General features: G+C 42.8%; 1 protein-coding gene across 5 annotated transcripts in view; it reads right to left on the bottom strand.

Moving 5' to 3' along the window:
- Positions 1-14,500: 14,500 nt before the first annotated feature.
- The window catches only part of LOC1277377 (protein amalgam), a 65,916-nt gene continuing 63,126 nt past the window's right edge, over positions 14,501-17,290 (bottom strand). For all 5 annotated transcript variants that reach the window (XM_061643410.1, XM_061643519.1, XM_061643603.1 and 2 more), the window contains 2 exons: positions 16,125-16,195; positions 14,501-15,607 (listed from right to left, as the gene is read on the bottom strand). In XM_061643410.1, coding sequence (XP_061499394.1) covers positions 15,386-15,607; positions 16,125-16,195 — 293 coding nt within the window. In that variant the 3' untranslated portion in view covers positions 14,501-15,385. The remainder of the gene's footprint in view (positions 15,608-16,124; positions 16,196-17,290) is intronic.

The raw sequence follows: 17,290 nt of genomic DNA, 5'->3' as shown, positions 1-17,290 counted from the left end.
AAAAGTTTAATATTAACTAGAGTTCACGAACTTAATGAATTCATGGATTCATGGATATTTTTTTCAGACAACTAACATATAGTATTACTAGTAACGTCTGTATTAAAAAAAAACGGACAAAAATGTGGATTTTGCATGGGTTTATGTTTACTCACAGAATTGAAAACGTTAGTTACACTTTCAATAATAATATCCTATGAGTCAGCAGACAAAATTTTACCCCTCTTATAGTCAAACTTCAATTGTGACGACCAAAAACCTGAAGCAACTTCGTTTAGAAGCGTGCGCGAACAAAGAACGGCACCCTGTAGCGTCTAAAACGGACTCCGTGTGGCAGTTTGTGGACGTTGTATAAGCATGTTCGAGTATTTACAAAATTTTGAAACTATTCGACAATAATTAGAGCATCGAAAAAACCCAGCTTTTAATGACTGACGTCCCTGAGCAATAAGAAGATCTAAAGTATGCTGAAAATGGAAACCGAGGGACTAGCCGCTACATCGCTGCGTTTGTTTGGCCGGGATATCGCTGCTACCTGCCAAACAGTACCAGTAATAGAAATAGTATTTTATTCTGGACAAATATGATGCAAAAGCTCTACTCCAACAATTTTGTTGCGAAAACTCAGGAGCAATTTATAAAAAATCGAAGGTGAAATTCCCGGATAACAGACGACAGGCAGCTTACAAGGTCATAAATTTATTTTTGCAAGTAAGCTGAAACATTTACCTTTCAGAGGATGTTCATGGAAAGAAAATTATATCTATTAGTTTTTTTTCTATAGCCAGCTGAACAAAATCCATTTTTTAATGCAAACGTTAAACTCAGAGTGAGAAAATTACTATTCAGCAATTAGCTAAACACTAAACTAAAAAACTAAAATGATAGTAATCTTACAAACTTACTGATAACGCCCACTTCTATTATTTGACCCAGGAAGCTGAAATTTCAACCTGTCAGTTGAACATCCTTTGTATCGTTCTATGTCGATCAAACGTTTGTTTGATACCACAGACTCAGAGGCTTACTCTCTCTTTCAGAACTCGACTGTCTAGAGTCATATGTCTAAACAATATTCAGCATCCGGGCTGTGTCCATTTGACAATTACGTTTCACCATATTGGATTCCACCATTTGTGTACAATCAAAGTTGCATTTTTAAATTGTTAAACTTTTCCTTTATAAGTAAATATATTATCAGCAAACAACATATTTCCAACTCAACTATGCTACACAAACATTTTGGACTACTGCGGAAAGCACATTTCGACCCCAATGTCTAAGAAAGAATGATCATATATGTATTACGTTTTTTTGAATGAAATTAGTTATAATACGTTCAAAACGTTTTAAAACATTTATTAAAGCACCAGCATCTTTCTTAGCCAAATCTTAATGTTTCAATCCATCCTTCATGAACTAACCTGATTGAGTAAGCATAGCATCGGCGTTTGTTTACATATTTTTTAGGTTTAAATAATCTAAGCTGAGAATCTGAGCCGTATAGTTTTCAAACTCCATACAAAAAAGCTGGCTAGAATCTTAAAACACCCCAATGTTATATTCTACTGGAATATCGGTGTACTTGTATACCACGTATAAATGTATCTGGTAATAACACAATTGAGCATCTGTGTTACGGTATTAATAGTTATAATACTACTCATAAGAACATTAAGAAATTCAGTACTGGCACTGGGACATAGTGAAAAAAGACCTAAAATTACATATTATGGTTGCTTCTGTACCTAACTAACTCAATCGTACTGCGTTATGAAGCAGCACAAAGCCCGAGATGAAAGCCCCATTGAAACGCATTATCATTCATGAGTGCCATTTTTTAATTTGCAAAATGACTGCCATCTTGCTAAAAACCGTAGGATACCAGGATGCACACGGGCATTGTGGACAACTCCGTCCCGACCGGTGTCGAAACCGGTGCCAGATGCGACCGGTAGCGGTATACGCTGCGTACCGCTGTGTTAACCACATCCTCTCGCATTGCGCCACCGTGCCCCGTTCTAATGTTCTTAATTTTTATGAACCATTTCCGGTTGGAGGCACAGGACAATGAGATCTACCGGCTGTGATGTACGTGCTGCCTACCGTTCATGACATTTTGTAACATTGCTCCGCTGTTTCGTTCGACTAGTTTGGCTTGACGCGTCGAGCATCGGGCGTGTCAAAAGGCGTTTGCGGAAACGGTGCTGCCAGGGCAGCTTGTTTGCACACATGTAACTAAGCTCGGTCGTCCCGCCTTCCGTTTCAGAAAACCGCTTCTCCTCCTCTCACCTTCCCGCCGTATGCAGAATGCAGTGAAGATGCAGCCGCGAACGGTGATCAGCACCTAGCACCTGGTTGCGGCATGCCATGGGCGCATAGGGTGAGAAGGCAAGCTGCTACATTAGCTGATTGCTGTGCTGCGCATTACGGCTGCGAGGGCTTATCTTTCGGTTGAATTCACACACGATCGGAAATGAGGAACCGGCGTACGAAATAATGTTTTGCCGTTGTACAAAATTAAAGCGAACGGCTGTGAAAGAACGGGAGGAATAGGGAGAGGGAAATAGAGAGAGAGAAAAAAAACGCAACAACACATCGCCGACTGGCGTTGAGCTACAAATCAAAGCACCACCGTTCGTTCGGGAACAGTACACCATTTTATGAAAGGACCGGTCGTGGTATGGTTAAAAGTTAGCCCTTCTAGTAACGGAAACATTCACGGTGCTGCTGTAAAAGTGTGCATGTGTGTATGTGCATCCGGAAAGTGAAGCTCGAAAATGTATGCACCGTACTTAAGCAGAGTGGCACGGCAGGAAATATAGATGCGAAACAAAACGCGCAGCAGTAGCTTGCAGGGATTTTTATGAAGCGAAATTGTAATACTACTCTACAAACGTATAGAAGGAATCTTATTAATGTATAAGCATAATACTACAACTACAGCAAACAAGCAAATCGAATGGCGGAATTGGTAAAAGCTCAAGCCGCATGGAACTATGCGCGTGAATGGCGATAACATGCCTTACCGAAATTGGTCCTTCGAACCGGATGCCCGGCGGTTCGAAGGCGAAACTTATTCCTGGAGGCGATGGTGTGTAGGTGTGCCGCACAGTGCACAGGGCAGCTCGCGGAGTCGCTCGTTCGTGACTTTGTGTTGATTTTGAGACTAGCGGTACGAGGTTTTCTTTGCTTTCCCCACATCGAATGTGTCTAATAATGGTCGTTTTCAATAAAAAAAAACAAAAAAATGTCTGCTAACGGCCGGCCGTGCTGCCCTTTGCTGTAGAAGCGCTCCATTTGGAACTGACACCAGGCAGCTGGTGAGATGGTGGACGCTTACACCGCTGTTCTCTCCGTCTTTCTTAAATCACACCAACATTCCAAGCGTCTGCGGCGAACCACTGCAATTGAAGGACTGCCGAGGGATCTTGTGGAGGCGGCAAAAAATGAGGGCAGATCGCGTTTTGTGCCTGTGCTCGAACGGTTTGGAACGTGCGGAACGTGCGATATCCGAGAGTGATCCAACCCCGACAGTCCGATCGAAAACGTCCAATAATATATCGGTCGCTTTACGTGTTTCATCTCGATTCGCCTCACAAACACAAACACACACACACATGCATGAGCGGGCCAAATGCTGCGGGATGGAGGCGCCTTGGTTGTGTGGCGGGTGAATAGATAACACATATATAATCAATAATTTCATTTACCCATCCGTTGGTATGCGGGTATGTGTGTTTGTGGTGATCCTTAAAATCTGCAGTCTGCGTCCGACAGTCATCAGCTGAACGGTCATGGTCATTCTTTATTTTTTCGATTTTGCTTCCTTCGTTTCCGATTAGCCATTGGCCGCTGCTACCCATCGATATCAGGTTACGTGTGTGAGCGTTTGATTTCTGCATCGAACGCAATACGGATCGTTCCCTGTTGTCCGGTAGCGGCACGTACGGCGTAGCGTTCGTTTGCAATAAATCAAGCAAAATTAGTTCGTGAGTGTAGCTTGGTTAAGAGCTTTACTGTGCAATGCTTTAGTTTAAGAAAGTCCACAGTGATGCTTCGGAGGCGGGGTTAGAATTAGCGTTATTATATTGTCTCATATCGAACACACTTAATCAAAATACGCAACTCTGGCTGTTGTACTACTCAATATGATACCGCGAATAAAAATCAATTGACTTGCCTATACTACATACTACATCGTGCGACAGAGAAGATTTCACAAACATGAGCAAGCTAGCATGGCAGCTTCTGTGTTGTGTTTGTACTTCGCTTCCAAAACGGTTTTACTGTTCCGACATTCTTCTAGGATGAAACAACACAGACTCACTCACGTACGTCTTAGTGTATTGTCTCCCCATTTAATACGGCATCGCGCCGAAAGCGTGAATTACACTTTCGCTAGACGGTGAAATTAAATTGTAAACACTAAATGAAAATTTTTGCACACCCCCCCTTCCTCCCCAAAGCCTGCCAGCCACCGGAAGAATTCACACTCGACCCCACCCGGGTTGATGAGACAACGGCATAGCCCTGTGGAGAAGGTGCGGCCATATTTGGGTTGTGTTTACCCGTGCTGGCAGGGTGCCGGACGTCGATGATCCGCTTAACGGGGTTTCTTGACGGTTCGTGCGAAGCGAATGGGCACAATGGGTCGTAGCGTCTTAGGGTCTGCGTGGGAAGTGAAGCGCCTGCCACCTGTCAGTTTCGGGCAGGAATATCAGGCCCAGGGCTGGAAGTTTCTTGCGAATTACGGTAAGAGTGCTCGGGAGCCGGTTGAAACAATGACTCTGAGGTTGAAGAAGTCGTTGAAGGAGGAGTGAATTATTTTGGTGTGAAACGAGTGCGAGTGTGGCTAAAACCCCATACGGTTGAGAGAATGATTGTACAATTAATGTTACTATTTTCGTCGCAGAAAGTCATGTAATGAAAGAACCTTTGATGAATGTTTATCTAGTTCAACTGATAGGCAATGGCGTGGCCTACTCCAATGAAACGAGTCGAATTTTATTGGTATCGGCGAACAGCGAAAAACATTTCCCATCAAGTGTTTTAAATTTGCGCCTGATTTTAGATTTTTAGAGGATTTTGGAGTGAATCATGTAAAGATTGTTTGCATTGATGAAAGTTTTACAAATCAAATAAGTTTACTATACAGGCGTTCCCCGAGTTACGACCCCCTCGAGTTACGACGATTCGCAGATACGACGATTTTGATTTTGACAGTTAAAAGTTGTCATTGACAAGAAATTGATGTATTTTTTTGAATATCTGGGCTGATAACCGTTATTCACACATTTCCAAAGATTCCACAACTACCCTATCTTGAATATCTATATTGTGTAAGGTTTTTAAAATATAATTATTTCATTATCAAACATTATTTTAAATAAAATACATGATATCATAAATTCCAATTCTTCAACTTCGGTTATAAACTTAATATTCATAGATATTCGACATACGACTTTTTCGACTTACGCCTTGCTTTGGGACATTTTTTCGGTCCCAAATACAGTCGTATCTCGGGGGACACCTGTATAACTCTTTTAAATACTGATACATACCGGAATATTTGGCAATATCATACAAATCAATACTCGTTGCATACGTTTAGGCGCGATGTCTAATACGTAAGGCTAAATTAAATTAAAAATGAAAAAAAACATTAAAACATAGCAAAATCTGCTAGAAACGCTTATCAGGATTAACAACAGTGCTACTAACATACATTTTTAGTGCTTTTATCTCCAATCGTAACCATTTTAGTTGTTATTTCTGTTCGTTGGTCGTATTGCTGCTAACGGAACTTTAAACGTATAAAAATGGGATGTAAATAGCATGCCTACAGGGGGCACTTTATAATGCAATCTTTATCCTCTTGCTGTCAATATTTCCCAACGCATCACCACTCTAACGCGCCCGAAAGTTATGCAAGCCGAGTGATAAAATTGTTTTATTTAAATTTTCTCTAAACAGCTGGCTGAAACGCTTCAAAATTACCCTTGTCAACGGGGCTGCTTCTTTTTTTCGTTGTTGTTGGAAACATTGAAACACTCCATTCCGGTGCAACGATGCCTCGCTTGTTAAGTTCATTTAGGAAGTATACTATTTTGACGCTGTTTGCTTTCGTTTCTTCGTTTCTGGTCGCTGAACGTGAACCGCGCTGTGCTTCCATACCAAAAACGACAACGTTCGGTAATGCGATCGGTCGACATGTAATGAAATTACGCTTCCTGCCACTCCTTGCTAAAGCAGGAGCTGGGGCTGGGGTATCGAGTCATCCAGCACTGTCTTCTCAGCGCTTCACCCCTCGGAATGCTGCAACGATGCGGAACGATACGTCGTTTCGCAATGTTTAGCTCTCGGCTTCTCTACCCTGCGTTCCAACAAAAAAAAAAAAAAAAAGAAGTCCCTCATTCCCTTTGACAATCTCACATCCATTGGCGGCGGGGCCCGCGTAAGAGGATCATTTTCTTTTCACGCTTTTGTGCGCGTTTTGTTTATTGAAATAATATTGACGTGGAATGTGGCATCCATGGCCCCTAGGAGGACCATCCCCGGCCCGTCCTGACACATTTTCCAGTAGAAGAGCAAGGGGGGGGGGGGGGGGGGCATCTGAGAGCGCAAAGCTCAACTGTAAAAAGAATATTAACTCAACTGCCAAACACAACCGTTCACAACACCGAGAATGTCGCCCGTTGAGCCGGCCAGAGGGAACCAGCGCTGTTGCGTTGAAGTCGATCAATTTCATCGATAGCTTTTTCCGCGGGCGCACATTCCAGCGCTGGGTCGCGATGGATGGGATTTGCTCGGTTCATTCCAGCGCCTTAGCTTCTGGCAGGAGGGAAGTGGAGGGAAGGGGGAGAAACTTTATTGCCTGTCTTGTTGCTCGATGCATGGAATGCTGTGTGTGCTCCAATACTTTGTAAGCGTATCGGGGGTGTTTGAACGTTGTGTTTCCTTTTCCCACCGCCACCTTCAAGCGCTTCAGCCTGCCCGGCCCGTGAAACAGTTGATTAAACTCTCTCGACCCGCTTTTCAACATGGCTGAGTGCTAACCTTCTTCATTAGCGTTGCGCTGTGCGTATCAGTTTCTTTCCCACTTTCCCTCCGGCCGTCCCGCCGGCCATTGCAAAGCGCAAGGCGCTCGACAGCTCGTGCTACGCCCGTGAATTGTTCTGGTCAAGTGTTTCGTTTTACGAGTGTATGAGCAAACGTTAAACGGATTAGCATGTGCATGTGGTCGTAAGATTCGCGCGTTAATGAGTGTTCGGGTTGCAAGTGGGTTGCTGACTGCTGGGGATTACTATGGAATGTATGGTGCCGATCGCCCCGGGGAAGATTACCGTGAAACGTATCATGAACGATATCCACTGGGTATCCATTGGCAGGCGACGCAACAGTTGATGAGGTTTATTTTAAAGATCCGACCTAAGCTGCTGTCGGAAGCCCTTTATTCGCCGTATATTACGTTTCGTTGTGGTTATTGGAGGCAATTATGATGTGTTTCTGAATTACTTCGCATTTCGGAATGAGCTTATGTTCATCATTTTGATATGTTGAATAGATACGGGGTAGATTGCAGAGGTAGATTTAAAAGGATTTAAAAATGTTAAAGTATTAGCAGTCAAAATTAAGAGGTGATTTGGTAAAACTGATTTGACAAAGGTACCAGCAACATACCCAAATACAAAATGTAACATAATATATCCTAGCAAGCTGAAATTGGCATGACAAAAGTATAAATTTTGAAGCATAAATTCGGGTTTGGAATTTGGTTAGTTTCAGCGCGAATTTCCTAGGCGAAGCATGCAAAGATCGTGAACAAACAGCATTCGGCTTGATATGTTCTGCTAACATGTACCGGCAGGATTCAAATTACGAACAGCTTCACATGTTTTATTGAATTTCTTCATCCCTGGTGATGCCCCTTTTTACTTTTACATGATTGCCATGATGTACTATAATCAATTAAAATGTATCTGACTCCTATAAACAAAATATTTACGGTCAGTTAGTTCACCGTCACAGGTATTCTTAGCAATTATGCATCAAATCAAGTACAGTGTAATTTCTTCTATGATTGCTATTATTCTGATCCCGATGCACTGAAATGCATCAGAATCGATCGTGGAGGTTTTTATCAACGTGAAAACAACAGTTTTTACCATATTGTCTCCTGATATTCACAAAAGCACGTTTTTAATGTGGTCTGGAATTCGAAGCAAAAATTTAAATCTTGTTTTAATTTCCAGACAGTCAGAGGAAGTAGTGATTAATTGCATAAAAATGTTATTCAATGGTTATTCATTGATAGCAACACAACAATAGATGCGACAAATGCCTAGATAGCCGGGCTGGAAAGATTGTTAATTCGCGCAGCAGTACTTCAATGGATCAACGCGTACAAGAGAAAAAAAAATCACCCAAACCTGTTTGTCAATAAGTCCGTTGTATTGTCGGTTCAGGAGGACACCGACACTCAGAATTTGGTGTTCATCTTCTTCTTTGGCTCAACAACCGATGTCGGTCAAGGCCTGCCTGTACCCACTTGTGGGCTTGGCTTTCAGTGACTAATTGATTCCCCCCCCCCCATAGCAGGATAGTCAGTCCTACGTATGGCGGCACGGTCTATTTGGGGATTGAACCCATGACGGGCATGTTGTTAAGTCGTACGAGTTGACGACTGTACTACGAGACCGGCTCATTGGTGTTCATACGTTAGTTTAAAACTAAAAAAAGGGTTTAGGGTGAGTGTGAACTTCAAGATTATTGACGGAATTTTGAGGCTATCCCTATACACCGTTGCAATTTCATGTTTTTTTTATGTTCCGAGAAGAATTGTTATGAATCTTAATTATGTCCTATCCTTAAGAAGGTTTGCTTTAGTTAAGTGATTTATGCAGGGGTATGATCGATTAAATTTGAACATGTAAGAACATTTAACACGCCAGAAAAGTCTTAAGTGTCATTAATTCGAAGCAATGCGGTATATATACGTATTTCAAATAAATGGGATGTTTCTGTTATTCTTTAAAAACATATATTGAAGAAAATGTGGAAAATTTGGAAGTAAACAAATATTTTGCTCTCATTTAACCAATAACACATTTTGCACACCTCTCGGCGTTGTAAGGATGCATTTATATTAATACCTTTCTGATTTTTGCTCTAGAACTATCCGGACTATACGGAAACACTCTTTTATACATGAATGATATTAAAATAATAAAAAAGTACTTCCAGTTGAAACAAACACACAAAACAACCGAGGCAAAATCTCGTATACACGACCTACAGGGATGGCTTCTGCATTTCGGGTACGACCGAAAAGTGAATATATAAATAATTTAATATTTCCGAAACCTTTTGCGTTCCACTGTCGGTTACGGGCTTGTCAGATTTTTTTTCTTCTCCTAATAGCCTAGAGCCCATCCCACGCTAACGGAGCGGGGGCTGGAAGTAGCGCGATAGCAAAAAAGAAGGTCCGATCGTAGTGGCGCAAAACAAACTGCCCCGAACCGTGGGTCGGGCAGATGTCAAAAGCAGTCAAAAGTTTCGCCGAACTCTCGGGCGATATCTCTTACTTGTATGCATAATAAAAACCAAACCCCGAGCTATTGCTCCTTCCCGTTGCCCACACCGCTCCTTTCGGATGGCAAGGCGGACCAAAAACCCGTGCCCGATCGGAGGCCGCGTCAGGAAGGTGTCACCGTGCCGTATCGTTCGCACATCGCACCACTGCGGGAAACGCTGACAGGAAATTGCTGTGTGCGGTGGCACGCTTCAGCTGCCTGGTGCAACGTGGCTGGTCGAACGGTGCTGTGCCTCGCTGCGAAAGTGCCGCGGTGGACGATACTACTCCGCTTGCTGACAAGCCAGTCTATTAGTACACGCTGAACTAAATTGTACTAAAACGTCCACCAAACAAATCATAAAAAAAACCCGTTTGAAACCGGCGAAAAGTGTCGTATGGTAGGGGTAATTGGTTCCATTTCGATGTGCTGGGCGCGAACTTTCGCCTACTGCCGTGTCAACGTTGTATCGTGTTGTCAAATGCTCAGAAAACGCAGCGTGTTGCAGTTTTCATGGAAACGATGACAGGCTAGCGAAAAGGAAAAGGACAGAAAAAAACAATCGCAAAAGAAAATCGTACAAAGATTGCGATGCGTTCGATACTGAAAAGAGCTTCTCCACTTTCTGCCAAGACGATTCAGCCGTCAATTTCTTTCATCTGTGTGGGAGTTTGTGTTGGTTTTTTTGTTGCTTCGTTCGGAACTTTCAGTTCGTCTCCAAGCAGTCGATGAGATAAGATGATGAACGAAGCGCTGCTTTTAGGTTTATTGTACACTCAACTGGCAGTTTGATATTGATTTCTACCCCCGCAGTCCGATGTCAACATCCGATTAGATTGGGGAGTGGGGTTTGGCTTTTTTTTTTAATAATATTCTATAAAAAAAGAGAAGCAGAAACGCAAATCGAAATAAAACCAGTACACAATTAGCTCGTTTTATTATTTGTGTATTTCTCATCATTAGTTTCACGTTTTGATGTGTTTAGTTTACTGTTATTTTTTACCCTCTTTTCTCCTCTGTTTGTTTTATGATTATATCATAATTTGCTCTGCTTGCAATGTAGAAGTTCATGCGCTTCGGGTTTTTTTTTTCATCTCACACGGGGCGGCAAACGAAACGAGTGTCAACAGCATCGGTTTGTTTAATTTATAATGTTTTTTTGTTTCTCTGTTTTGCTTCTGTTACAACGCTGTTAAGATTGTTATTCTTTTCTTGAGCTCCCCATGTGCGTGTGCATTTTATATCCCTTCGCTACTTTTCCGTACTTCAGCTGCTGCTTTGTCCTACACATTATATACGTTTCCCCTTCAACCCCCTTTTCATAACACTCCTTCTCCTTTGCGATGCCAAACTCTAGGGCATCTCTCATTACCACAACAATGATTTAGTTTGCTTTTATTCTATTGGTTTTGTTTTTGTTTAATTTTATTGTGTTAGTTTTACTGCTTGATTAAGCTTGTATGCTGTTTTTTTGCTCTCTCTCCCCCGATTAGCAAATGTGCCCATTGCCCTTCGGCTTTTCATGTTTTAGTTGTAATGTTTTGCAATTGTTTTATTTATACAGTGCTGAAAAGGAATATTGCCAGTATCGGGGTTTGTTTGTTTCTTTAGATTTTGTTTTTTTTTGGTAATGATACTTAGTGACGCTTTATATACACCCCCACACCAGCTGTTTTTCGCTTCGAGATTGGCTATAGCGTTAAATTATCCTTTAATGCGTGTACTGTTACTGGGTAAACCGTTTACTGTGATTTTATATTACTAGCTCCGCTAAGCTACTGCTAATGTGTTTTATATTTTCCCGTGTGTTTGTTTTGCATCCCCCCTTTTTTCCTTTTTTTTGCTATGGCATTCGACCATTATTGTGCTGAAAAGGGAACGATTAAAACCATCCGGTAAAATATGTAACAAATCTTTTGTCCAACTGCAATCATTTCGCAGCATTTTCCATCGTTGGCCATTCTTTGAACTGGCTGTGGAAAATACGATCCACTTACGCTTACCACTTTTACTCACATACATTTTCACGCACACGTGCACATTTACACACACTTGCATACTGTAATGTTCACGCTTGTACATTCACACATACACATACATGCAGCAAGACGTTTCTAAGTTCCTAAAATGCTAACAGCTTACGCAAGATGGAACCATAAAACAACAAATAGTATAGTAACCCCTTTTTCATGTCTTTCCCGGCAGGATATCTCCATTGTCCCTTTCCACCCGATCTCCTTTCCCTTATATACGCTCTCGCTTGCTGCTGATTGTATGCGTAAATATGAATGCTTATTTATATATGTATAGATCAACGGAAATGATTGATCGATTGCCCGGTGCTGTTTTTTCTCTTCCTTTTCGCGTTTTGACCGGCTTGTTTTGTGTTTATGGTTGCAAAGCTTCAATTATCATTGCTTGTTGTTTTGCATCCCTCATCGTAAACCGTGCTTTGATTTATTTGTTTTATTTGTTTTATTTTGTTTTTTTTTCATTATTGCTGGCATTTGAATGAGCGAGTTGTGATGAAAAAACTACTTTATGAGAGAAAATGACATATAACGAATGCGTGTGGTTACATTGTGATGATAGTTGAAATAATCCTTGTTAGTCGACAAAAAAAACAAAGCAAAATAAAAAATAATGTTTGTGAGCGTTTATTTTCCAAACTTGTTTTTTTTTATTCAAAAAGTAACGCTAAAATGTAGAATGCATTTGTTGTTTGCTAACAGCAATACTTTCAACGTTAGCCCAAACTCAGCTGGATGAGCTTGTAAACCTAGTTTATGCGTGTCAAACAATTTTGCAGTGTTATTTTTTTACTCTCTCTCTCTCTCTCTCTCTCTCTCTCTCTCTCTCTCTCTCTCGCTCTCCTTTTGTCAATGCATTTGTTATTGTTATTGGTAGGGGGGTTTGATAGTGTAATAATTTCAATTCGTAATCATTAGTGCTACCATTACTCTTATTATCATGACAGAATGGGCGCGTAATTAGTTTTTACTCCCTGTTCCGCGCCGTTCAGGCCGTACAAACGCTTTTCGGCGCCTGCATGTATGCATGAACCATAGCATATTTGTTTTTCTCTCCCCTGCAAACGCTCCCGCAGGGTAGCAAATTGTTCCTGTTTTTAGCTTTCCATTTAACAACAGTTTTGCCTCCCATGTTTTAGCACACTCGGCACGCTAGAATTTGGAAAGCACAGCACGCGCCGAACTTTTTTGTGTGTGTGTGTGCTCTCTGTTGTTCGTTCAAAGCTAAGCTGGCGCACGATTGTGTTTAGCCTTCCTGTAATTCCGGTGTGGGTTAGCTTTTCTTTGTGTTTTGTTTCCCTCTTTTGGCACTTTTCTTCCCACCGGTTGAAGGATTAGCTTAGTGTGTGTGTGTGTGTGTGTGTGTGTGTGTGTGTGTGTGTGTGTGTGTGTGTGTGTGTGTGTGTGGCGCTGGCCGACGTCCCGCTTCGACGTACGCTTGATTTTTAATCGCTAAAAGCCCGCAGCATGCAGCGTGCAGTGGCAGAAATGAATCATGTAACAGATGCAGCTGCAGCTGCAGCACCCCCACATCCGCACCCACGCGTGGAAGTAAACAAAAACAAACAATTATTACAATGAACGGTCGGCGCGCTGGAAATAATTTCCATTACGGCTAATGACGGCAAAGCGTTTAAACCATTTCCTACTGGTTGCATTGAGCTTCACTCTCCACTCTATGGGGTGGTTTTTTTTGTTGTTGCTGCGCTCCCCCTCCTCATTTCGACTCATTAGCGAGTCGAGTCGTAATGTCTCGACATTTGCGCTTCGCTGCCCAAACCACCGGTTGACAATGAATGGCCGATGAGAGTGGGAAAAAGAGCAAAAAAAAAAAAACGGAGCACACTTTGCACCAACCCAGCTTCCGATTCGTTCCGTGCGGCTGGCAGGCAGCAGACCTAACCGACAACGACATCGGAAGGAAGTGGCAAAATGGTACGTAGGCCATGCGTCATGTGTGCTAGCGGTGCACCCATTAACCCAAAACCCACAGCCATGATGAATGAATCGCCAGTTTTTTTCACTGTTCGAGGAGTGGCAGGATGGCATCATGTGAACAAAAATGCAGCACAAATAAACACACACAAACACAATTTCCACAGCCCGCATATGCATCGCATTTGTCTCATCTCACTAATTGATTTCCCACGCTGCTTGGGCTCGGATATGGGCGTGTATGTGTATGTGAGAGTGTGGGGTGGGAATTGTTTTTTTCACTGCCGTACAAAAAATGTTCCTCGCAAATAGTTCTGTAAGTGAATTTTCTAATGCACAGCGTCGGGCTATGCGGTAAGTGCTAGCAAGTATAGAAATTTTGATGTATAACTTGTCTAATGCTTCACAGTTTTTTAAACGTGTTTGACCTTCTTTCTCTTAATTATCTGTACAGTTTTTTTTTGAGAGGAAAGAATGTTGAATGAAAAAAATCACAAAAAAGCGAAAAGGTGAATATGGTGTTGAAATATCGAAAACAATGTTTAAAACGGCTCATAATTTTTCTATTACGTTCATGAATGTGACTCAAATGACGTAACAAGCCTCAAGGCTTGTGGCTTAGAATGTGTTCTTTAAAACCTATGAACACACCGTGTGACAAGCGCAATCACGGTTCTAAACTTGTCGTGAACTGTATATCGGACACGTATCCAGAGTTTCTAGTTGAACAATACAATCACTAAGCCTGTGCAACTTATGACACACACACACACACACACACACACACACACACACACACACACACACACACACACACACACACACACACACACACACACACACACACACACACACACACACACACACACACACACACACACACACACACACACACACACACACACACACACACACACACACACACACACACACACACACACACACACACACACACACACACACACACACACACACACACACACACACACACACACACACACACACACACACACACACACACACACACACACACACACACACACACACACACACACATACACACACACACACGCGCACGCACACACACACACACACACACACACACACACACACACACACACACACACACACACACACACACACACACACACACACGCATACATACACACACACATACATACGCACATACACACACACAAATTCATTCGGACAATACTTTGATGAGTACTGCATACTCGATAGCTTACAGTGGTAGTAGATGCTTTTCCCATTTTCCACGATCTCATTGTAAGTCCAATCGTAGAAGACTTGTCTTATATAGTACAAAATTCCTTACTCACAGCTCAAATAACCACAAACATGGTGACAAAATGAATCCCTAAAACAGAAATCAACCCAAAACAAGCTTCTTTATTGTGTACGTATACATTTCAGTTGTATGATGGCATGAGGGTGAGATTACAAAAAGAAAGAGCTATTAAAACTGAACTCGTTTGTGGCGCGCAGTAAAAGGACACGCAATGCAATGAGCGTCATTTTGTAACGCACAGTGTATACCTTTAGGCGCTTTCGAGTGAAATCAATCTCAATCGTTATACCGCCATGTATGATTCGGGAGCCGCTCTTCTGAGTAATGTTTGTGTTCTAGTCGCGTGAAACGTTTCGTGAACAATTTGCTCTCTTCGTCGTGCAGGAGCTGCCGCTGTAACACTGCAACAAGGCGCACCGAAGCTTCGGTAACATGCAGCAAACTGCATCCAATCCTTCCGGTGCGTATTGAGGCGACGGTTGTTGCTGACGGTGAACCGTATGCGCTAGGCCATTCTCCCCCTGTTGTTCCGCTTAACAGCGTACCCGTGGCGTGTTACTGTGCGTGAGGGCTAGGGCCAGGGCGCCAACCACCAGTGGCCACAGGTTGACCGGGCCTACACGGACGGACGCATCGCTAGTGCTGGAGCTGATTAGGTCGTGTTCGCCCGCCTGCAAACCCTTATAAAGCCGGCCATTTTTGTGGATTTTGTTGCTCTCGTCGGACTGGTCGATGTTGGGCGTTGAGTTGATTTCCTGCCAGGGTGTTTGCAAGGTAGAAAGAAAGGAAGTCGAAAAATCCGGACGGTAAGCGCAGGAAGAAAGACACGGCTAACCGAGCGACCGACATGGTGTCGACTTTGAGAAGGTTGTTATTTTTTTTTTTGGTTTGAGAACTGTTTTCGTTCTTTTCCGATACGTTCTTGAATGTTCAATCCATTTTGGGGCGAAAGTGTAGCAAACTTCATTAGTATGGAGCACATCGGCTACGACTGCTAGCCGATTGGACGCAACGTGCCTGTCCCATTCCCTCGCCACCGTACCGTCTGGCGTCTTCCAGCGAGATAAGGTACTAATTAAAGTTTGCTGTGGCGCAAGGGAAGGCATTTCGCAAGCCGCAAAAACCCAATCGGCTCATTATGATGGTTTTTGTTAGACCGGAAGGGTTTTGGTGCAGTGCATGCTAAAATTTGTCCACCAGGGAGGTAGGGGCGGGGGACGGAAGGCTGTACGGACTGCAAAAAGAACAAAAAAAAAATGACAAGCTACTTACGTCGTTGCCTGAGGTATCCTCGACGCTGTTGACGCGGTGTGCCGACTTGGTTTTCTTCTGCAGCTCCATTTCTGTTTCAGCCAGCAGCCAGCAGAAGATGAAACGAAGAGAATGAGAATGGAAGCACATTTAATTAGGGATTTTGTAGTGAACATTAAAACCTAGGCAAACAAATCGAAGATAATTCCGGTTCGAGATCCACTGCTGCGGTGGATTGAACAAGTGAGCTCTGGTAGAGTGGTTTTATTACAGAAGTAGTGTGAATCACATTGGGGTTTGAAAATTGCATATAATATTGCTGAGAGATTTTGAATTGGTAGATGCAAAATTTGCCAGAGCTTATGCGGGTAGGATTAAAATCCGACGGTTGTGCTGGAGCACGGAAATTGTAAGCGAAGCGTGGGCATTAGTCCCCGGTACAACAATAGTGACTGTAAGCCGACATTACAGAACAATAATTTCTAATCCGGTCGTGCTTTCGTGGAGGTTTATCGTGGCAAAAATTCATCTGCTGCGAACGAGTTTACAAATGGTCACAAACAGTGTAAAGAAAGGAGCAAAACGAACCCAAAATCGCACTTGCAAATCGGGCAATGAATGTCCGAATGTTTGTCCGCTGAGTCACGGTATCGGTGCGCGATGCGATTATGTTTCCATGGTGCCCGCGCTCCATCTGCACGATAATACGTTTTATTCTGTGTTCATCGTTTTTTTTGCGTGCTATTTTTCTCGCTCTTCCTCCCTGTCTGTCGCGCTCTCTCTCTCTTGCTTTTCAATCTCTTCTGTTCAAGGGTAGAGCATTTGTCAACAAAAGTTTACCTGTGCCCGCGCAGAGTCGGTCTAGGCAAAACAGTGGATAAAAAAGGACCCCGAGAGAATGTAAAAGTTATCAGAGGCCGGGCACATACGCGATGTGCTACGAACGGCATTGTGTGGTTGCGATGAAAGCACAATGATTTTTAATATTTTAAGCGTTTACCATGACGCCGGTCAGTGTGTGTGTGTGTGTGTGTGTGTGTGTGTGTGTGTGTGTGGGATGCTGCTGTTCGCATACATGTGCCTTGCCGGTCGATCTTTGATAATAGCGTACGAAGATGATCAGCAAACGAGAGCACTTTTGCGCTTTGTGTGTCGCGGCTTAGTGCAGAAACCGAGCCAGGGGCACA

The sequence above is a fragment of the Anopheles gambiae genome, chromosome X (assembly GCF_943734735.2).
Source record: "Anopheles gambiae chromosome X, idAnoGambNW_F1_1, whole genome shotgun sequence".
Classification (NCBI taxonomy): Eukaryota; Metazoa; Arthropoda; class Insecta; order Diptera; family Culicidae; genus Anopheles; species Anopheles gambiae.
The sequence above is the reverse complement of the archived record's forward strand: the minus strand, read 5'-3'. Positions and strand labels throughout refer to the sequence as shown.